Source organism: Protopterus annectens, chromosome 17.part0 (genome assembly GCF_019279795.1).
Source record: "Protopterus annectens isolate FY-2018-M chromosome 17.part0, PAN1.0, whole genome shotgun sequence".
NCBI lineage: Eukaryota > Metazoa > Chordata > Ceratodontiformes > Protopteridae > Protopterus > Protopterus annectens.
The window spans coordinates 492616992-492640538 of NC_056751.1; the positions used below are offsets into that span (position 1 = coordinate 492616992).

General features: G+C 40.0%; 1 protein-coding gene across 3 annotated transcripts in view; it reads right to left on the reverse strand.

Annotated features, from left to right (window-relative positions):
* SYT3 (synaptotagmin 3) overlaps positions 1 to 23547 on the reverse strand; it is a 1759115-nt gene that overhangs the window by 1045520 nt on the left and 690048 nt on the right. For all 3 annotated transcript variants that reach the window (XM_044059772.1, XM_044059773.1, XM_044059774.1), the window contains exon 2: positions 8293 to 8668. In XM_044059772.1, coding sequence (XP_043915707.1) covers positions 8293 to 8668 — 376 coding nt within the window. The remainder of the gene's footprint in view (positions 1 to 8292; positions 8669 to 23547) is intronic.

The window sequence follows — 23547 nt, forward strand, 5'->3', positions numbered from 1 at the left end:
AGCAGGAACTGGTTTCCCATGATGGGTATAGCAGAAGCGTATGCAATGGCCTATCCATTTAGAAATGGTTTGCTTTGATATAGCCTTCCCTTGGGAAGCTGTAGCATAGGATACAAAGAGCTGGTCAGATTTTCTGAAAGCCTTAGTTTTGTCCAAGTAGTAACAAAGCTGCCTGTGAATGTCCAAGGAATGTAGGTGTCTCTCACCTTTGTTCTGTGGATTGGGGAAGAAGGTGGGTAAGTGGATGGTTTGATTTAAAGCTACAATAGAAACCACCTAAGGCATAAAAGAAGGATTAGTTCGTAGAGAAACTCTGTCTTGATGAAAAATGAGGAAAGGTTCCACTGCCATTAGTGCCTGTAGCTCTGAGACTCTTCTAGCTGAAGTTATTGCTTGGAGCAGGGCAGTCTTCCATGATAGGAACTGAAGATCTGCAGAGAAAGCTGGTTCAAAGGGAGGTAGCGTTAGTTTTTCCAGAACAAAATTGAGGTCCCATGTTGGTATAGGAGCTCTCCTGGGTGGTCTAAATTTTTTTGCCCCTCTGAGGAACTGCCTTAGAAGAGGATGTGAAAATAAAGGTGGATCCATGTTGTAGTGAGCTGAAATAGCTGAAGCATGGATTTTAATTGAGGAAAAGGAAAATCCTTTGTGCAACATCTCAGCTAAATACTGTAGAATGTGAGGCATGTGAGGCTGAATTGTGTCTTGGCCTTTAGCTTGGTTCCAGGAACAAAACCTTTTCCATTTGTCCGAATAAGCCTTCCTGGTGCTTGGCCTCCTAGCTTCCAGAATAACATCCAGAACTGCTTGTGAAAGAGGAGCTGGTTGGATGTTTAGTTGATTTGCCATGCAGCCAGATTTAAAGTTTTGAGCTGGCTGTGAAGAATCTGATTGTTTTGTTGTGTGAGCAAATGGGGGATTTGAGGCAATATCCATGGTGGACTGTGGGCCATATTTTTCAATAGTGGATACCAGTGCTGGCGTGGCCAGTCTGGGGCTATGAGAATCAGTCGTGGTCTCTCCTTTTTGACTTTCAAAAGAACCTTTGTGAGGAGAGGCAATGGAGGGAAGGCATATACTGTCAGGTTTTTCCAACTGAAAGAGAGAGCGTCCACTTTCCAAGCTTGATGGTGAAATGTCCTTGTACAAAATTTTGTCAGTTGATAGTTTTGAGGACTGGCAAACAGGTCTATGTTTGGAAGGCCCCATTTTTGAGTAATCATTGCAAATATTTGTGGATCTAGTTTCCACTCGTGGGGATCCTTGATGTTTCTGCTGAGGTCATCTGCCAATGTGTTCTTCTGTCCTGGCAGGAATTGAGCTTGTAACTGGACTTGGTAGGCCAGAGCTGTGCTCCATAAGATCATTGCTTGCCTGCATAGAGGGTAGGAATGTGTACCCCCTTGTTTGTTTATGTACCATATTACTGTGGTGTTGTCCATCTTTATTGCAAGTTGTCCTGGATGTAATAGATCCTTGAAGGCTGTCAGAGCTTTCTGTACAGCTAGCATCTCTTTTTGATTTATGTGCAGATTTCTTTGATCTGCAGTCCATAGGCCTTGAATGCATTGTCCTGCCATGTGTGCCCCCAGGCGTAGTCTGAAGCATCTGTTGTGATAGTTTGCCTGGCTGGGGGCAAGGTGAAAGGCTGACCCTTGTTGAGGTGACATGCCTGTGACCACCACAGAAATTCCTGTTGTAGGCAGGGAATGAGAGATATCATTGTGTCCAAGCTGTGGCTGTGTTGAGACCATACGCTTTTTAGGTACCACTGTAATTTCCTCATATGCAGCTTTGCAAATGGTATTATTAGTATGCAAGATGCCATGAAGCCCAAAGCCTGCAGAATTTTTCTTGCAGTTAATTGGGTCTTTGTTGCCATTGTCTTGAAATATTGAGTCAGTTGTAGTTGCTTGTCTGGCATAAGATAAGCCTTCTGGGCCATTGTATTCAAGCTGGCACCCAGGAATGTCATTTTTTGTGAAGGTACTAGTTTTGACTTCTTTTCATTTACTGTGTACCCCAGGCAGTTTAGTAGATGCTTTACAAAGGCCAGATGATGTAAGAGAATGTCTTTGCTTTCCGCTTGGATGAGGCAGTCATCCAGGTATGGATATATTTGAATTCCTCTTTGTCTGCAGTATGCAATTACTGGTGCCAGGTATTTTGTGAAAACTCTGGGTGCAGTAGATAAGCCAAAGGGCAGTGCAGAGAATTGGTAATGGGTTGAACCTGCAATGAAACGGAGGTATCTTCTGCAAATTTGTCTGATAGGGACATGCAGGTATGCCTCCTTGAGGTCCAACGTTACTAGCCATGCTTCCTTGCCCAACATGGGAAATAGCTGCTGTAGTGTTAGCATCTTGAATTTGGGTAGTTGTAAGTAAGTGTTTAGAATTGAAAGGTCTAGAATTGGTCTCCAGGCATTGTCCTTTCTGGGCACTAGAAAGAGTCTTGAGTAAAATCCTTGGCCTTGCTCGCGAGTAGGTACCAGTTGAATGGCTCTCATGTCCATGAGAGCTGTAATTTATTTTTGTGTCTCTGCCCATTGATTTTGTGGCAGGTTTGGCATTCCTCTTTTCATTGGCAAGGTGTGAAAATGGAATCTGTATCCTCGTGAAATTATGTCTAGGACCCATTTGTCCTTTGTGATAATGTGCCAGTTGTCTGCAAAAAGTGCGAGTTTTCCCCCCAAGGGGGCTGCCAAGAGAGCATTGCTTGGCCAGATGAGGTGCAAGTCATTGAGTTTGCCTTCTGGTGGATTGGGACCTGTCTTCTCCTCCCTTTTGTGTTGTAGTGCCCCATTGTCGAGGTTTATACTGGGCTTGTTGTTGTCCTCTGCCCCTTGGGCGTCTGTATTTACCCCTCTGTGGTCTGTCAGTGGCTGGAAAGGACCAATTTTTTGTTGGCCAGTTTCTGCTGAAGCGAGGGGGTTGTACTTGTAGGAAATCTTTGACTGTCTGCATAGATTTTGCCTTGTCTTCCATTTTCTTTAAAACTTCTTCGGCTTTAACTCCAAAAAGAACATCCTGCTGTAAGGGAGCATCTAGTAGTTTTGCTTTAACATGATCAGGCAGAGTTTGTTCCTTTAACCAAGCATGCCTACATATAACAGACCCAGTGACAGCTGCTCTGCAGGAGGCCTCCAAAGAATCAAACCCACATTGCAAGGTATGTTTGCCCACCTGCTCAGTGGCATGCAACAGATCCTGTACTTCCTTCAATTCAGATTGTTGAGGGAGAGTGGTTATTCTTTGCTTTAACTGAGAGATTAGAAATTGCTGATACTTAAGCATGTGAAATTGGCAATTCAATGCCCTCATAGCTAGTGTGGCTGAGGTGTAAACCTTTTTCCCCCACCTGTCTAGTGCTCTGGAATCCCTCTCAGAAGGTACTGGGTTTTTAGCCATAGAAGCCTTAGCCCCCTTGGGACCCTGGGAGATAGTCTCTGGGTCAGCTACAGGGCTTTCGTAAAGAAATTTGTGGGAATCAGGCACTCTATAGTATCTGTCAGGCTTAGCCAGAGCAGGAGGAAGAGAGTCAGGGTTGAAACTGGATTCTAAATAGACATCATCCACAATGTCCAAAACTGGTGGGATGGCAAGTGGTCTGTGTTGGGGGAGTAAAAGAAATTCTCTGAGCCTTTTCTTTGAATCAGAGTAGTCCTGACCTTCCCAGTGAAAATGTTCCCTCATAGTGTGTAAAGTTTCCCCACAGGAGTAGTCTTCTGGAGGAAAAGCTGAGGGAATAGAGTACTCAGCATCAGAATCTTCATAAGGAGAGAAGGAGTAGTCTTGGTCTTCAGAGGAGTCTGAAGAAATGGACATTTGCTCAGAGGATGCATAGTCTTCCTCTTGTCTAGGCCTTTTGTCTGGAGGGGGCTGGGAACCCCTGATTAAAGAAATCAAATCTTTAGCCATTTTGAGCATCTGTTTCTTAGGCATGGGGCCTTGAACAAGAGACTGAAGTGCAGACCTTTTAGATTTAGAAGGAGTCTTTGACTTAGAGAACATTTTAATGGTGAGAGTCGTCAGTCTGAAAACGCCTTCAGAAACCGATGGCGTTTCTGTAGCGCCGACATCTTTTGTAGCAAAGTCGTCGGAAGGGCCTGAAGTTAAAGGCTGCGTCAGCCTGGTACATTCCGTCAAAATATCCGTAGCGGTCTCAGGTTCCAGATCTGCGGTAGTTAGGGGCTGTGTCGGAGCCTCACTGAGGACCAGAGAACCGGAGACCGGATCAGCCGAGGCCTCGGAATCTGGCTTAGGCCTGGGTTGTCGGTCCTTATCCCTGCGTTTTTTGTGCACGCCGGTAGTCGGTTGCTCCGACGGCATGGTGTAGTTAAATTTCCTACCGAAGTAGTGTCGTGCAAAATCAAAGCATCTTTTAATAGTACGTTTATTAAACCTAGCACAAAACTGACAAGTAGTGACGTCGTGGTCTGGGCCTAGGCAAGGTATGCAATAAGAATGAAAATCCTTATGAGGTATTTGCTTCCCACAAGAAATACAATTGTTAACTTTTTCTGACATCGGTCTGAGGCAAGAAAAGTTTCCCCAAAGGGGTAATTAGCTTTATAGAAGACTTCGGTCTGAAATTCGAATTCGAAAATCTCAGGAGTCGGTCGACCGGCACTTGGAACTGCTTCTGCTTCGGGCACTGCGCGGCAAGAAAGACTGAAGAAAATGGCGTTGGTTGCATTATATATACCCCTGGCGCACTGACGTCAGGGAAGAGGCGACAGCAACCGACGCCGGACCAAGACTTTGGAATTCCAGCCAACTGCGGGACCGCCTGACGACAGGATAACCCAAGTGTGATGACTGCAGCAGGGTAACACGATGAACATCCTGGGTATTCTGTAAAAATCTGAACAGTTGAAAAGTATGGTCTTGAGGACTGTAAACACTTAACAGCAGCCATGCTTGCAGACATCATAAGTACAGCTGAGCAGACGATCTGCACCACTTAATAAATAATTCATATAGCACCACTGTGGCACGCCAATATGGATTTCACAGTAATTTTTACCACCACATTGATTCTCAACAAATTTATTTTGACAATGGAAAAATTTTTCTCTCCAGCATATGGATTTTACACCATTCTCACTTTGCACTCCCTAAATAATCAAAAACAATTACAAGTGATTGCTGTCAGGATTCATAACAAGCAGAACAGTATGAATTAACAGCATCATTTAAAACCTAACTCTAAAGGAGATACTGCTTTAAATATGTGTAATAATTTTCTAAAATATGAGGTAGCAGATTTTTTCATGGTGAATTAAATTAAACTGCTATAAACATTAACATAATGTAAAAATGGATAAAGACATGATTTGTGTGTTTGGCTGGATACTAGCAATTTAATGCATGACAACTGATCCCCGGTCAGGGAGATCTAGCCAGTGGGCATCCAATAATGGATCATCAAGTCTTGAGGAAGGGAACTGGTTACATCCAGCAGCACTGTCTTCTGGGGGAAGGCTGCAGATATTTCTGCTCTACCCAAAGGGCTTAGGAAAAAAAGCCTAGCCAAAGAGCGTCATACTTTAGCAAGTTGCTGAGGGAATATGAAAACTTGCACCAGTCCTTTGCTTTCTAAAGCAGTGAGAGCACCAAGCTTGCCAGTCAACATGTATTCTGTCCATTCACAGTCTCTCTTCCTGTAATAGTTTTGAGTTTGGGAATGGTGTGGTGTCTTCATTTCTAATGAAATGGAAAGATAAGAATTATGTATCTCAGTTACTTCTCTGTTTCAGTGATTGTTATTCAGCATATGTGGTGTAAGGGAACTTTCAGGCTTACATGTATTTCATTCTCCTGTAAACATATCTTGACTATGAAGTTATCTAAGTACTTTTGTAGCATGTTTTGAGTTATGACTCAGTGGACCCAAGTCTATCTTTCTACTGGTGATGAAGTAGCAAGTATGGTTTGCTCAAAATAATAATTTTATGCCAGTGGAGGCTAAGTAAGTCACCCTAGTGTCTTTAAAGAGAAAAAAAAAGGCTAGTGTCTTATAGCTTTAAGCATATGTGCATTACTGGCCATTTTTTTTTTTTTTTACTTCACAGACTGTATTTCTAGGATGTTTGACAGTACCCTTGCGCTCAGATTTAATAGACACCTTCCCTGTCTCTTCCTCAGAATGCACACTCCGCTCTCCAAAACTGCATCTCCTTATTCTGCCATTTTGGATTTTTATCCTCACATGTATACATAAGCCATAAAGTTTTTGTTAAGTGCTATCCTTTCATCCTGAGGTATACATCAGTGACCTTTCCTTACACTCAAGATTTTTCACAGTGAAAGCCTATTGTATTACCCTTCCAGCTTGTCCACAGTATGTGTGCTATAGAGCCTTATGTCAGCCATCTTATTTGGTAGCCTACTTGCAGTCATTTTAGTGACACAGACCTATTTAATCCTTGGTAAATGTTGATTTCTAGCATAAAATGCAGCGGAAGTTTCTGTCTTTGCCTACTAAGAAGATAGTCTCACACTACATACTCTAAACCTACATCATTATTTTTGAGTATTTTCTCTATTTTACAACACAAGACTTGTTTATAGCATCTCATTTGAAAAAAAATTAGACATCTTAAATTGGTCTCATAATTTCCCTGTAAATTAATTTTATGCTATTCCAAAGTACTTTTTTTTTTGCAGTATATCATCATTTTATTAGAAATGGATATATGCTGATAAAGAGTGTTTCTTTGCTAGTGCTGACAAATGGATACACTTTACTAGGTGGTATATTTGTTACCTTGGTGACAGTGTTTACAGAATTTTAGTCTGCTTCAGCTATGCTTAAGAGACTGACAGTTTTATGATGTCAGGTTAAAAATGTTGGCAGCTGTTTTTTGTCTTTCATTCAGCTGCTGATGTTTTCAGTGCTTTTATGTGTACAAGATATCAGCACCGCAGCTGGCTTCTATAATGTTTTGCTTAATTTGCATTGATTCTTAGAGTGTTTATCTCATTCAGTTCATGCTAAATAACTGTAAAGTGTACATTTTGAAAAAAATTAGCATTTTATATACTTAATAGGTAAGATGAACTCTTTACTACATTTATTGTTTTATATCTACATCTATCTATCTAGCTATATATATAGCTATTAATATCTATCTATCTCTATATATATAATATATATATATATATATATATATATATATATATATATATATATATATATATATATGTGTGTGTGTGTGTGTGTGTATTATAACATATAACCGACGGCTACTTTTAATGTAAGCAACTGCTTATTGCCTTTTGTCTCTTATCCATATAATGTTACAGTTATGTAAATAACTGCAGCCTATTTTTATGTGCATTATATTCTTTATAAATGAATGTTGACAGTTGGCTTTTGGAAGCTATGCAAAGATGTGGAATTAAAAGGGGCCACTGAAATAATCAGCTGAACAAACACAGCACTTAAACAATAAAACACTACAGAAGGTAGATAAGCTACTGAAATGATACCTCTTGGGACAATGTCATGAATTTAGCAACATGCTGTAGATAAGACTGTTTTTGTTGTTAATATCAGACATAAAACTAGTTGTGCCATATTATGTAGTTTAATAGGTAATGCACTTAAGAATTTGAAACTTTAGATAATCTCAGATAAACCAGTGTGAAGTAAAGAGGATCAATCAGGATTCATTTAGTCAGATCTCCAAATGTATTTCTGGGACTTTACTATTATGATTAAAACATGAAATTCTTTACTCAAAATCAATTCCCAATTCTTTCCTCTGCAACTCATTTTCCGATATCCATAACATGGGAAACATTATGGTACCACAATGATTTCTGGTTTTGTACATAGTTTCAGCTGCAATGCCTGTAAAATAAGCAAAGGTCTGATCTGTTGGGGAACAGATTAGGCAATCAAAAACTGCATTTATTACAACAAACCTGAATTCATTTGATATGTATGCTATCCTTTTTGCATCCATGCCAATTCTGAAGTAAATAATGTAAAACTGTTGTCTTTCTATATATTAAACATATTCTGAGTACTCTGTTTTATTTTGTCTATATCTTGATTAAGTATATTATAATTACTCTGTTTTGTTTGCATCTAATTACAATTATTTGAAAACTTCTGTGTTTACAGTACCACTCTGTGCACTGTTGAAATGTTCCTTCAGTATACATATTATATCTACTGAGCATATTCTGATGGTTAAGTCAAGCATATTGTACAACGTTTATCTAACACAATAAACCACAATATTAGTAAATACATGTACTCGTTTTTTTGTCTACTTACCTGGGCACAGGAGCAATGTTTGCAACCTGTTGGTGTGAATGAGCATTGGGGATGAAACCTTCTTTACTCCCTGTCTGAGCCTCTCCTGGAAAATCAGGAGATGTCTGGCTCACTTTAATGCTGTTATCAGGGTATGAGTCCATATCAAGATAGGACCTCTCTGGCATTTCAGGTCCCAGTTCAACCCGTTCCACCAGATCCCCAAAATGTGAGTGGTGATGATGATGGAGATGATGATGGTCTTTCCTTTGAGTTTGCGATGAGCCTTTGTCCCTCCATGGGATCCAGCACAGCTTCCAGGAGACGAAGAGTGAAACCCCCAGCAAAACAATTCCACAAAATGTGACAATGACAGACAGAAGGCTCACTGAAATATCTGCAAGAAATCAAAACTGATATTTAGTATAAGGAACAATCATATTTTCTAACTTTATAAGTCACCACTTTCTTTTCCCATTTTTCATTCTTTCATCTGATTTATGCAAATAAACACATATCTCCCCATAGTTATTTAGTTTATATTCTAAAACATAAATGTTCACTTGATTAAATTTGCATATCAATGGGAAAAAGACAAAATATGAATGTCAGAATAATGAAATAAACATTCAATTTAAATTCCAAAATGTAAATGTTCACGTGACTAAATTTGCACAGCAAGGAAAAAAAAAGGCTGACTATAAATACGTCCAAAATAATGAAATCCCTGATTTCTTATGGTCTTGAATGTAGCCTAATGGCAGCACTATATTCTTCATAATAGCTCATTCAATGTAAACAAAGTAAGTAGTGAAGTACAGTGTTTGAACACCACTTGTGACTTCTGTGTCCTGGTTTAGATAGCTGATTATCAGTAGAATTAAATGCCAGAAAATTTCTAAAAAGTTTTGGCAGAGGAATCAGCTCTTCCTGTATTCCGCATGGGGGGGGGGGGTAGCATTCATCCAGCATCCCCTTTTGGAAGGCTATGTTCCACAATAAGTACTTATATATTCTCATGTTTTCATCACACTGCATTAAGGAAAGTGAAATATCTGTTTTCAGAACAAAACAAGTATTTCATTTTAGCTGAGGTTGTTTGACTTGCAACACACAATATGTAATTAGCTAGTATATGAAGATGCAGCTTCCCCAAATAATTCTGACAACAGAATTGTTCTTACCATGGAAGTATTTCACATAAATGTACATTGCTTCTAAGTTTCCATATTACATACCCTGCACACACTGTCAAGCAAAATCAAGCCTTTTAGTATTCAATATTCTATGATTTTTTTCAAGACTTGCAAATCCTATCAACTAAACATAAATCTTTCATCACAAACCTTATAATAATTACTGCAACATTTCCTCATCTGCTATATTATACAGTCAAGGATTTAATTCCCTTTGCCTGTATTTATAAACCATACCTCTTAACCATAACCTCTCAGCACAAGACATTCTGGATAAAGCCTGACATAATGGGGGACAAAGGCCCAAAATAGGGACACATTTTAAACATTGTTCTTACAAACTCAGAAAGTTGCTATAATAACAGAATTTGTATTAGAATGCATTTTCTGAATGATATAAAGTCTGAAAATCAAATGCATGTCATTATTTAATGACTTTAATCCTTAGATCATCCCAGTTATCTGTCAAGAAAAACACATTTTTATGAGGAGCAGACGAAAAATAAGAGGCAAAAAGCTGGATATGGTGCGAAAATCTGTACAGTTGAGAGGTGTGTATATCTTTGAGCAAAGTACTTAATTATACATTGCTCCTTGATTATTACTGACAAGTGGTGCATGTGTCAAATAGGGTTATATGGTAAAGAAATAAAAAATAATACAGTCATCAAATATTTTTGGAATAATGTGGACTGCTTTTAAAAATTGTCTTCAGACACGTACTTCACTGAATGACTGAATGCCTTTTCTCATTGCCTAATCTATAACATTTTGAGACTGTGTTTTATTTATTTATTGATTGATTAACAGATTGATTGACTGAAATACTTAATTTTCCTTTTGTGCCTGTCATCCATTACCATAACCTCACTGGCTTCAACACACATTTCATTCTCAAATTTGAGGCAAAAGAGTGCAGCTGTGGAGATGAAGTCACGTAGTCAACCACCCAGGTTTTCCCCTTTTAATCTTAAGCTTTCCATTCTGTAACATGTGCCAGGTGGCACTCAAGGGCCGATTGTACAATTGGTATAGTTCAAAGTTTGGCAATCATTTCCACGAATGACATAATCCAAAATGAGTTCTGCTACCCAAAAGAAGTTGGTCACCATCATCAGTCATTAATGACACACATGCCCCCCAAACATACTTCTTCCCCTTATTCTTCTAATGGTGAGCAAGCACTGCTACAGCAGTTGCTTTCCTTCATGGCTACCTCTTTCATTGCCTACGTTACTAATTAGTGGGTTATCAGAGGGAACATTATTACTCCAGTAGGCCTTAATTAGTATTTAGAGAATGGGCGATCCGTAGCTCATATCCTGATTAGAGAATGAATGTTCTCTAGCAGGGTATTAATATATAAGTAATGCCTGCTATAAAACTGAGTCCATTCTTCACAGCACCATATCTAGTTGCACTGGTGATCGGACTGAGAGTGAGAGATCGATTTGCCATTATCTTATACCTGATAAGCAGTTATTTTGCCATTTAGCAGGTGTAAAATAAATGAAACTGAAAAGAATATGTGTGTATGTGCCTTTATGTTTCTATCTACATGTGTGAGTGAATGTGTGCATGAAAGCAGAACAGACTGTGTGTGTGTGTGTGTGTGTGTGTGTGTGTGTGTGTGTGTGTGTGTGTGTGTGTGCATGCGCATGAGAGACTTGACTATACCTTTAAACCTCTCGGCACAAGAAATCTGAACAGAGCCACAAATAAAGAATGACAAATGACCAAAAATAAGAATAGACTTTAAGTATTGCTCTTATAAAATTAGAAAGTTACTAGAACAGCAGGGTTTCTATTGGCATGAAGGATATTAAGTCTGGAACTCAAATGTCTGTCATTTAATGACTTCAGTCCACAGTGAATTGCAAGAAAACTACACATTTTATGAGGATGGGGCCAAACATACGAGCCAAAAATCTGGAGATTCTGCAAAAATCTGGACAATTGAAAGGAGTACTCTGTTGACTCTTAGCTTAAAATATCTGGATAAACTTTAAATAAATGGGGGACAAAGGCTCAAAATAGGAACATATTTTACTTGATTATTAGGATTTGTGTTAGCATATATTTTCTGAAACAGAGGTGTGTGTGAGTGACTGAGTGAGAGTGACAGTAAAGACATTTGCATACATCTGAACCTTTCCACTGAAGAAATCTGGACAAAGCCTAAAATAAAGGCTCAAAAATAGGAACAGATTTAAATTACTGCTCTTAAAAATGTACAAACTTGTTTAATCAAAAGGACTTGTGTTAGTATAAATTTTCTGAAGAAAATAATAGTCTGAAACTTAAATGTATGCCATTTTTTAGTAACTTCAATCTCTAATGACTGGTAACAAATTGAACATTTTAGGAGTAAGGGACCAAAAATAAATGAAATGCTATGATATTCTTTAAATGCTTCCTCCAACACCATTAACATATACTACAGCAAATTTGAAACATTAAATGGGTGAACTATTTTACATAATATATATATATATATGTAGAGAGAGAGAGAGATAGATAATATAGTACTTAAAAAATAAATAGGTAAGTAAAACAATAATTTTACAGAGAGCCCATTTAAGTGCAATAATGCCCTCCAGGGTGTGGTTTAACATGTAATTAACACCCTCCCACTAACACACCCTGATATTGCTTGCTTATTGCCTGATATGTATTTGCTTCACACTGACATCGTCAAAATATTAATTCGGTATGCAAACTCAAGGTAACCATCAATGATTGTCTTTTCACACTGGTCAAACAGTAGGCATCAGTACTGTATTCAGCTAACAGTTTTTAAATTTAGAAAATGCTTCTTTAAGAATTGTTAATAACACCCAATTGTAATACATGCAATCATCCCAGTACAAAGTCATTCATAAAAGTAATTGATGGTAGATGCACAGAAAATAATAAATGTTTATATCCATACCCTTTTTGACTATCTGACTCGTAACCTTACTTTTACAAGTAGATAGGTGGGACAAAGTTAGGCTAGCATGGGGCATTTAAAATGTGCAATGAGTAAATAAATGCACCAAACATGTTTGTTGTTACAAAAATCTGCATTCATATATGACAGTATTCCACAAGAATATGTGCATTCTGACTTAATTAGCCTCATAGATATTTCAAATCTTCAACAGTGAAATAATTTGTATACCATTAGTCTAGACCGACAAAAAGGGCCAAAATGCAGAGTCTTTTTTATGTTGATGGAACTTATAAAGGAACATAGGAAGATAGTAGGGAAGTGATCATGGAGACCATAACATGTCTAGCCATATGCACCTTACAAATGTAAGACTTCTTTCCATCCTTTTCAAGCACATAATAGTATTAACCTCCCGACTTGGTAGAGCAGTACAAAATGATCCGGTGTAAATCTGTGTATAGCTATCTAGTCATCAAGACTAGCTTTAAAGGTAACCAAAGTAGTACTTTGTTTGACCTGCTGTGGCAACGTATGCTGTAAGCTAAGGATACATTGAGTTAGTTAGGAACCTGCCTCTCCAGTCAGTTTTGTTTACTTGGTCTAAATTTAGGTCCTCAGTGTGGGTGTTTGTAGATCCACTGGTTTTGCAAAGATATATGTGGTCAAATAAGAGTAGGTCTTTCCAGGACTGAAATGCGAGACACAGGACACTTTGCAGCAACCAATAAGGTACTGAGTATCAGGAGAGTCATGCTAATCAATCAGGAAAGTTGAAAGATTTCACAACTTTAATTTTCTTAGAAATCTTTGGGTCCTTTCCTATTAAGCACTATGATTTGATTTGCACTTACTAAAGGGGACAGTGTATTCAGTGATGGGATAATGTATTTTGATCTTGAAGCTATTTCCTTGGAAATTAACTGAGCCAGTAAGAAAGGTTTCCTGACCGTGGAAAAACATGATCAAATGAGGGAAAGATAGCCGCAGAAGTCCCCAGGTCTTTTATGACTGTATCGGTTCTAAGAGGAATGCCATTTAGAACATATGAGATAAGAGAATGACTTTCTGCCAAATGCTACTATACTGCACTTTTTTTTCATTTAGTTTGAGAAAATCTTTGATACACCATGTATATAAATGTTCCAGACCTTGCTGAAGCAGTTTGGATCTCTGGATCAGCTGAAAGCAGTGTCCACTATGCATTCAAACAATTCTGCATTTTTCAGAACTTGGTCCAAATCTCTTGTCATAAACAATGATCAATGTATATACTACTTGTTGTGAGATACATAAACACTGTTTTGTATAAATGTAGTTTGTGGAGCAGACTTATTTCTCTGTGAACTCCGTTTGAGTGTGGTTGGGGACAGGAGTTTTTTGTAGAAAAGGAATAGGTTAGGAGGGGATGGGAAGAGACAAAGTTAAATGGTTCAGAATTGGGAGTTGAGCTTAGAATAGGAAGTGAGGTAGGCAGTGGACAATAGGGGGTATATAAGGGCAATTTGTGGAGTTAGCATCTTTGGCACTGATTTTCAGAGCTTATGATGCACCCTTAGTCAGTGTCCACGGCAAACAAAGGAAGGGTCAGTTTAGGGTGTTTGGCACTTATTGTAACTACTCTGACTTAGGCTATGCAAACTAACACAATATTTCTCTTTCTTGCAGGTCACCCTGATTCTACAACTGCTTTTCAAGTTTCTTCATTTAGATGTCCAGCCTAGCCTAGTCCTTCTCTTTACCTGATTGTATCTACCTGTACCTAACAATGTCATGAAGCACAGCACCTTTCTCTGTTTTCCTTTCATGAAATTTCATGAAATGGTGTTCCTCCTGCATAATTACAATGGTCTCTGTTATTGTATTAATTTGAAAAGTTATACGATATGACAATTATTTTTGACTGTATTAAGCTATGCTCTCTATCTGTAATGTATATATCTATGACTGTCTGGTGTTCTACCGCCTTAAGTTGAGCTCTTTTTAAAAAAAAAACTGTTATGTATATTGATGTTTTGTACTATTTGTAGCTATACTTGAGATTTTCTCCCTGGGTCTCCTCTGAAAATACACAAACTCTCCAGTCAGACTTTTCTGGCAAACAAATGTAAATAAACAAACACTGCAATGGTAAATCATGACATTATATTGTTGGGATTTTCATGATGGGTTAGGTGGCTGTGGTTTCAATGATCATTATGTGGGTATTGCTGTCTTCAGACTATGTACGTGTGGCTGTTTATAGTCTGATAGGTTCATAGGTGTGTACTAGGCTAATGGCCCTGGAGCCTTTACAAGCCTAGCACATAGAAGTGTCTTGGCATCATGCTGCCCGACATTAGTTCACAGTGCCTCTATCAAGTAGAGCCACTGGAGTGATCCCTGAGGTGAACTTTGTATTACCCATCCACTCATCAATTTTCTCTTGAACAGCAAGGTGCTCTGCTTGACATGTATAGGAAGTCTATTTCAGGGTTTACTATGGTAAGTTTGAAGTGGGTTAGGTTGAACCCACTTCAGTCAAAGCCTGGAGACTGAACGGCAACAATGTCGAACCTGAGATTGTTGAAGTATGAATCTCACCCCTATCTCGACCATGTTAAAGCCCATTCCAAAGTTGAGTTGTATTTCGACAATGTCGTAATTTGAAATTGTTGTTTTCATGGACGTAGGTCGATGATCCCATCGTTTGATGGGGTCCGGTTCGACCTTACTATGGTAAACCCTATTCCAGAGCATGGGCAGTCTCTGTGTGGGGAACCTGTCCCTCCAGCATGTTCTGTTGATTGTGGTAATGAGGCTGGGGTATCTGGAGCATGTGGTGTGGAGGGATTGGGATTTCTTTAGATGTAGCATTTCTAACAGAACTGGGTCAGACATGGCTTTATAAGTCAAGCAAAGATCGCCTCTAAGTAGGTGATATGAGACAGAGAATAGCTGGAGTCTTTTGACTCTGTCCATGTAGGACATGTGTTTAGTACCTAGGATCCTCTTTATGAGGTACTTCTGTGGCTTCTCCAGCTGTTGCAGGCGTCTAGTGAGATACATGACAAATGACTGGTCTAATGAGGGAAGAATAGAGAGAGAGACAATGACCTCTTTCTTCCTGGATGCAAAGCCCTTGGTAATGAGATGTGCCACATAGAAGGACTTTCTGACCACAGTGGCAATGTGGTAGTCGAAGGAGAGGTTGCTGTTATCCTGCATCCCCAGATCTCTTATAATGCCTTCAATGTTCAGTTGGCTCCCATCGATGTGGTAATTAGTGGGAACTGAGTTTTTACCAAAGGGGATGACAACACATTTTTTGGTATTAAGCTTAAGGCCATTGTTTCGTCACCAGTCATTTGTCTCAGTGAGAACTTTCTGTAGGATGTCTGCATCACTTGGGGAGTTAATGATGGCTACCAGCTTGCAGTCATCTGCAATCTTGGTCAGCCAGAGTCCCTTTGTGTTAGCCTGGACTTCTGAGAAGTAGATGCCAAACAGGAGAGGACCCAGGACTGATCCCTGTGGTACACCACTTGTGAAAGGTCAGCAGTCTGACTTGGACTCTACTACTTTCACACTGTGTGTTCTATCTGTAAGCCAATTTGCAACCCACGTAGTGATACAGGAGTTGAAGCCTAGTTTGGTGAGTTTATCAATAATTCTCGAGTGAGGAATGGTATCAAAGGCCTTGGCTAGATCGAGGTAGGCTGTATGCACTGCTTTACCTTCATCCACAGCTCTGGTGACTGACTCAAAGAAGTCAATCAGGTTGAGCAGGCATGATGCCCTTTCACAAAGCCAAATTGCATGGGGTCTAGAGTTTTGAGATTTCCTGTATCTTTGTTAATCATGTCCATGATGATGCGCTCCATAGCTTTATTTATTTTATTTATTTATTTATTTACAGTTTGTTTTCCGGGATAGTCCATTGGGCTACAAAGAGCCCATTTTCAATGGAGTCCTGGGGAGAAAAGCTCCAGAGAAATACAAATACATAGTACAGAAAGAGCATAAATCCATAATATACATTTCAATTAAATGTGGACATCCACGGTAGTGCAGAGGTAGCATTGTTGCCTCACAGCAAGAGGTTCTCCCATTCAATTCTTGGCTAGAGTGTGGGGAGTGTCTTCTGTGTAGAGTCTGCATATCCTTCCTGCAGTTGGGTGGGTGTTCAAAAGACATGCGTAAATGGGCGTGCCTTCGTTGAAGGTTGAACGTCGAGCTGGCACCTTGGCATTTGTGAAAATCTACTGCCAATCATTAGCGGACCGGAGTTCCACTGTGGCGACCCCTAACTGGGGAAAGCCGAAAGACAAACAACAACATTTCAATTAAATGGTAAATACATATTTTGTATAGTACAAACCCATATTGCACAATTCAAATAGCTGTTACATAATACAGAATAAAAGACTGTCATTAAGAAAATTACATTTTTTTTTTAGGCAATTATAATAAGGTAAGGATGTAAAACTTTAGGAGGTAGTGACAGGCAACAAAGTTTGGAAAGTTAGGAAGAAAGTGTGGTAGAATTAGGTTGGATGAGAGCAAGAGCATTTCCATTATGAAGTAAGGTGCGAGTGCAGTGAGGTTTTAAACAAGGAAAGACTGCTGGTGGTGCGGATGGGAGAAGGGAGAGATTTCCAGAGGTGTGCAAGAAAGAAGGACATCAATTGATTCCCAGCAAGATGTGTTGGTTTATGCAATTTAATTAGGTTTTGGGAATTGGATCTTAGGAGTCTATCTTGGGCAGAGAGACCGGTTATGAATGAGTTTGTGTGCTTGGATGAGCTGGGTATATGTGAGGAAGTTTGGTAATTCTAGCCAACTTAGTTGGTGAAGGGAATTACAGTGGTGAGAAGAGGCTCTATGACCTGCCACAAATTTGGATATTTTGTCATAACAAGATGAGAGTTTTGTTTTGAGGGAAGATTGTAGTTTTGTTAGGATAGATTTACCATATAAAAGGGATGGGATGAAGTATGTATTAGCTAATGTAATCCTGGTGGTGGGAAAGATAAAGCAACTGTGGCAGTAACGCATACCTAATTTTTTATGTCTGTTTTATATTTGCTTGTAGATGCTTATCAAATTTTAGTTGAGTGTTAATGATAATTCCTAGTAAATTTGTGTCAGAGATTAGTTCTAGGGGGGTATTGTTATTGCTGGTAATTATGAAGGATTGTTTGCCTAGGGAAGAGGTTTTGGATGCATTGAATAACATAAGTTTTGTTTTGGTTGCATTAAGGGCTAGATGGTTGTCGAGCATCCACTGTTCAGTGGAAGAGAAGGCAGCTTGTTTTAGATTGTTTAGAGTTGTGATGGAAGGGGAGGAACAGATTATAGGAGAATCATCAGCATATTGGATGAGACTGGAGTTAGGAATGGCTTGGAAGAAATCATTTATGAATATGTTGAATAGTAGGGGGCCTAGAATGGAACCTGGGGGGATGCCTGTGGATGTATTAAGGAAAGGTGAGGTAACTTTTTTCCATTTAACTGTTTGTTGCCTGTTTGTGAGAAAGCTTGAGAACCATTGAGTAGAGGAAGGGGTTAGGTTAGGTTTAGAGAGTAGTTAGAAGGAGGTTGTGGGAAATGGTGTCAAATGTCTTACAGAGGTCGAGGAAAAGAGTGGATACAAAGTGGTCAGAGTCACGGGCTTTGTTGGTTGTTGCCAGGAAGGAGAGGAGGGCAGTGGCAGTACTATGACCTGGTCTAAAGCCATGTTGTTTGGGGGTAAGAAGCTGATTATTGATGAGGTAGGGTAAGAGTTGTTGGTGTACACACTTTTCAAGTAGCTTAGAAATAGGGGATAGGATGGCGATAGGGTGAAAGTCTGGGATGTCATTATTATTGCCACCTTTATGGAGAGGAATAATAAAGGTCTTTTTCCAGAGCTGGGGGACCTGGATTTCTGAGATAGACTAATTAATTAGTATGCTGACAGGGAGAGCAATGGCTTCTCCAGCTACTTTTAGGAAGTAGGAGGGAATTTCATCAGGGGCATTGGAACCAGGTTTTAATTTTATGAGAAGTTTTTTTTATGGTGGATATAGAGATGAGATTGATAGAGAAATGTGGAGGTTGGGGGCAAGGCATGCTAGGGGAGGAAGGGATATGAGCACACTGAGGAGGGGTTGTAGAGGTGTTGGTGATGGGTGATGTTAGCTTGCTTATGGACTCTATGAAGAAAGAGTTAAATTGGGTGGCCAAGTCCATGTCAGAGGCATCTGGGTTGGGGCAAGGTTTTTCTTTTTTTCCCGGGTTGAGGAGAGATGAGATTCCTTTCCAAAATAGTTTGGGATTGGTTGTGTGGATGGTTTGGAGAGTGGAGAAATAGGCTTTGCAGTCTAAGGTAATACGTTTTTTTGACTTTATTTCATAGTGTTTTATATTAGTTTAGGGTGATTGTGGTTTTATTTTTATGGTAACGTGTCCAGGCTTTGTCACGGAGTCGCATAGCAGCTAAGATGTTTTTGGTTAACCAGGGTACAAGGTTACATTTTATACATTTTGCTTTTAGGGGGGCAAAGGAGTTGAGCAGGTTTGTGAAAGTAGAGTTAAAGTAGGAGAGAGCATTATCTAGGGGAAGAGTCTTTAACGGGTTCCAGTTTGTTCTTTTTAGTGCATTTGAGGTTTCAGCATTGAAGTTCTGTAGGCAGCGAGTGGAAATATAGGTGTGAGTTAGTTGTATAGAAGAGGGAAGACGGTGGGCAAAAGTGGGGAAATAGTCAGCTAGTGGGTCTAGGAGAATACCACTATCAGAGTTATAGTGAGGATGGGATACTATAGCAATAACCCACGCCTGGGTGTGGGTAATGCTGGATTTACCCACGGTTGGCGTGGTTTGGTCCCTGAGGCGGCCGAGGGACCAAACAAAGCCAACCGTGGGTAAATACAGCATTACCCACACCCAGAAGTGGGTTATTGCTATTATACTGTGACATTATTTAAGAAAAGAAACTATTACTTTTCTTAAATAATGGCATAGTATAATGCCTGTTTACTGCCCTTCCGCAGATGTCTGGCATCCGCGGCAGTTCTGATGCACTGCGTGCCTGCAGTACATCAGAGCTGTGGGCAAAAGCAACGGAGAAAGCAAGATCTCCGTTGCTTTTTTTTTACTGTTTTTGCTATGTTAAATGGGTTTAACATAGCGAGACAGCTTTAAAATAAGCAACGGAGATGTCCGTTGCTTATTTTAAAACTGTCTCGCTATGTTAAACCCATTTAACATAGCGAAACAGTAAAAAAAGCAACAGAGATCTTGCTTTCTCCGTTGCTTTTTTTTTTAAAACCTGTCTCGCTATGTTAAATGGGTTTAGCATAGCGAGACAGCTTTAAAATAAGCAACGGAGATCTCTGTTGCTTATTTTAAAGCTGTCTCGCTATGTTAAACCTATTTAACATAGCGAGACAGTGTTTTAAAAGTAGAGTTATACTAATGGAAAAAAGTCCGGGCGACCGGACCTTTTTCCATTAGTATAACTCGATTTACAATGTGCACGCTGGCCAATCAGCGTGCACGTTTTGGGGGGGTCATGGTATAATAGATTCCAGTCTATTGTAGCTGCAGTGATAGAGTTCTTGGAAGGCCCGGTAGTGGAATTGATTAGTTGTGCAAAGTTATATAAGTTAAGTTAGTGGGAGATTGGATTATGGCCCAGTTTATGTTCATGTCTCCCTGGATTATGGTTTCATGAGTAAAGTTGGTAGAGACCCAGGAGAGAATATCTTCAAGGGATGAGATATTGTGGTGAGGGGAATAGAGGGAGAGAACAAATATGAGTTTATGCTTGTTTAGGTGCAGTAGGGCTGGTATTATTTCTGTCTTTACAAGTTCAGGAAAGGGTTTGGTATAGGGGGTGACTAAGAGGGATGCTGAGTAAAGGAGTCCTACACCACCTCCCTTTGTTTGTGTTCTGTCATTCCTTAACATGCGGTAGTTGGGAGGAGTTATTTCAGAATCTTGTATGTGGGGCTTAAGCCAGGTTTCTGAGATGGAGAGAATATTGGGCTGGTTATGTAGAAGCCAGTCATGAAGGTTTGGATTTTTGTTACATAGACTCTGAGCATTTAGAGCTGAGAAGTGGAGGGGTTTGCTTGTTGCTGGGGGGGGGGTGCAGTGGATGCAGTGTGGCAGAGAGGCCTGGGTTTGGGTGGATGTCCCCAGAGAGAAGGATAAAGATAAGATGATGGATGAGGTATTTAGTTTGTTTGGGGTGTAGTATACAGGTAGAGAGTTTTGTGGACATTAGACTAGTGTAGTTGGGAACAGTGTTTTTAGAGTTGGGGTAGAGCACGCTAGTGTTGAGGGGGTAGAGACTGGGAGATATATGAGTAACAATAAATGTGCACCTTGTAGAGGATGGGGTAGTAATGTGAAATGGGGGGGTGGTTTGCATTAGTAGGTTGGGTAATATAATTCAGGTAAGTTAAGGTAATTCAAAATATTATTTGAGTAAGAAGGGATAGAGATTTGAGGGTCATGATGTTGGTTATTAGAGTAGATGTAGGGGGTGAGTTAAGTTGTGAAGTTAGAGTAAGAGATTATGGTTTAGGTTAATTATTTAGTGGTTTATCAGGATAAGTTGTGTTTGCCAGTAAACTCTGAAAGGTAGGCTTACTTTAATGGATGAACTGTGGGAGATGATTTTGGGGGTAGTTTGGATTGGATGGTGGTGGGAGTGGCTAGCTAAGTATAATTGTTGAGGTATTGGGGGTGGGGGGATTTGGGGGTAGTGTAGGGGAGTGGAGTGAGCCCACAGAGCGAATGGAGCGGGTAGAGCCAAGTAAAGGAAGAATCAAGGCCAACAGTGAAAAACAATCAGTGGAGTGTAAGGTAAGTTCAAACGAAAGTATGCAAGGGGTAAGGGATATTCTAGCAGTGGCATATGGAAAGAATTAGAGTGGTTCAGAGAGGTAAAATATGGCACCACACAAAGGAAGGCAAAGTTAGTCAGTCTGGTGGAAGCACTGGAAAGAAAAGAAAGTAAAAGAAACTGGGGGAGTAGTTGGAATAGAGACTGGAGATGGATATCACAGTGGCCTAGCTGGTTGGAACCAGTACTGATAGGGTCAGGTCAGCAGTGTGAAACAGCACTGAAACAATTAGAAAGGAAGCAACTGTGAAAATCAGAGCTGAAGAGGGAATGAGAGCAAGCCAGAAATGGAAATGTTGCAGATATAAGTTTAAAAACAGGAGACAAAGGGAACAGAAGATGTACTAGGGGTTAAACAACACTCTAGAGTGTGGCTGGCAACATTAAATCTACATATACTGGAACTATTGAGCGTTAAAACAACATTAAACTAAAATATATTGGTACTATTAGTTAAAACAGCAAGGAATGTGGTAGACTGCTGGCATTGTGTTGCTGCCTGGTGGCCAAAGTTACTACAACCAGAAAAAACTAACGTGTGTATGCTCTTCTACCCTCTAGTAATAGTTTAAATAAGGAGTAGTTTACTTTTTTAAAAGCAGATAGTTTTAAAAACAGATTTGGAGTGTGGATAAATTGCAATAGAAGGAACACCTACAGTTTAGAAAGCTGTGCTTTTTAGTTTGTTTTTGGATCTGCTTCAGTCAGGTAACTAAAGCAGATTTATACTGTTTCACAAGGTATTTTGCTGGGCGAGTCTGCTGGGCAGGGGATGACCACAGAGTGTTTAACCCATCAGGAGAAGAGTTTAGAAAGCTGTGCTTTAAATATTATACATGTCAGGCTAATGGGGAGATAGTTGCCAGGGTCTGTAGTTGCTCCCCTTTATGGAGAGGGATGATTGTAGCAGTGCGCCATTCAATAGGGACAAAGCCTGGGGTTACGCTGTGACGGAACAGGGCATAGAGATGTGGTGCTAGTTCACTTTACAATTCATGTAGAACACAGCCAGGGATATTATTGAGTCCCATGAAATCTGTATTCTTGGCCTTGGAAAATGCAGCTTTAACCTGTGCTGCAGTAATACTGGGTGACTGGCATTCTTCCGGTATTGTAATTGGTGCTTTGTGGGAGAGAGAGGGGTAATGTTGGTACTGAATCAGTCAGCCAGTAAGTTGGAAAAATCTGTTGACTTAGTATAGGTACTGCCATTGTGCAGTAACTCAGAGCAAATCTGGGTATTGCCATGGAGGTTCTTGATATAACTATAGAAGGCTTTGTGATTGTTTTTAGTGTCTGCCACAAGTCTGCCTTCATAGCTGGCTTTAGAGGATTTGATAAGGGATCTCAACTTTTTGTTGACGCTAATAAGGGAGTTTTTCCAGTGTTGGGACTTCACCTTTTTCTGCAAAAGTTTCTTCCTTCTGTTGTAGAGTTTATTAATGTCAGGGACCACCATATTGGCTTCCTTTTTTGGAGGAGAGTGTCTTGGTTCTTTTGAGTATGGCTAGTTCCATGCATTTATGTACATGGTCGTAGAGTGCACTGGTGTATGATTTGGCTGTGATGTAGCTATTTTCCATTGGCATGGGTGCTGTGAAGTTAGCCACCTCTGTTTTTATGTCAGCTTTGGAGAAGTTTTTCAAGGTGGTTACCTTTGTGAGGGGTGTGGGTGAGATGTGGATTTCCATGGTGATTAGTTTATGGTCAGATATGACCAGGGAGGGACTGACTACTGCTGTAGAGCAACGGTCGCCCATGTTTGTAATAGCCATGTCAAGGATGTTGCTTCCTCTAGTGTGGGTCAGAATGCACTGGTCCTGGGCATTGGAATTGATGAATCCCAGGAAGCATTGGGCCAGTGTATTGGTGCTTGAGTAGTTCTCGAAGTTGATGGAGGGGTAGTTGAAGTCTCCTAGTATAAGACTGTTGGGTTAGACCTTTATAGATTCTGGGGTGCTTAGGAATGTGGAGTGAGACTCTAGGGACATGGTTGTGGACCTACAGCAGGTTATGACCCAGATGGCCATCTTACCCAATGTCAGTTGTACCTGACGTATCTCAGATGCATTATGCTGGAATACTAGTCTGGAGGTGTGCATATCCTTTATGAATATGGAGACATTACAACCTTTGGGGCTATGGTCCATGTTTTGGGGCCGAAAGGTGTGGAATGAGTTATAGCCTAGTAGCACAGGGGTGTTTTCTGCCACTTTAAACCAGGTCTCCATTACAGCACAAATGTCGATGTTCTCCATTTTGAGGAGTGCTT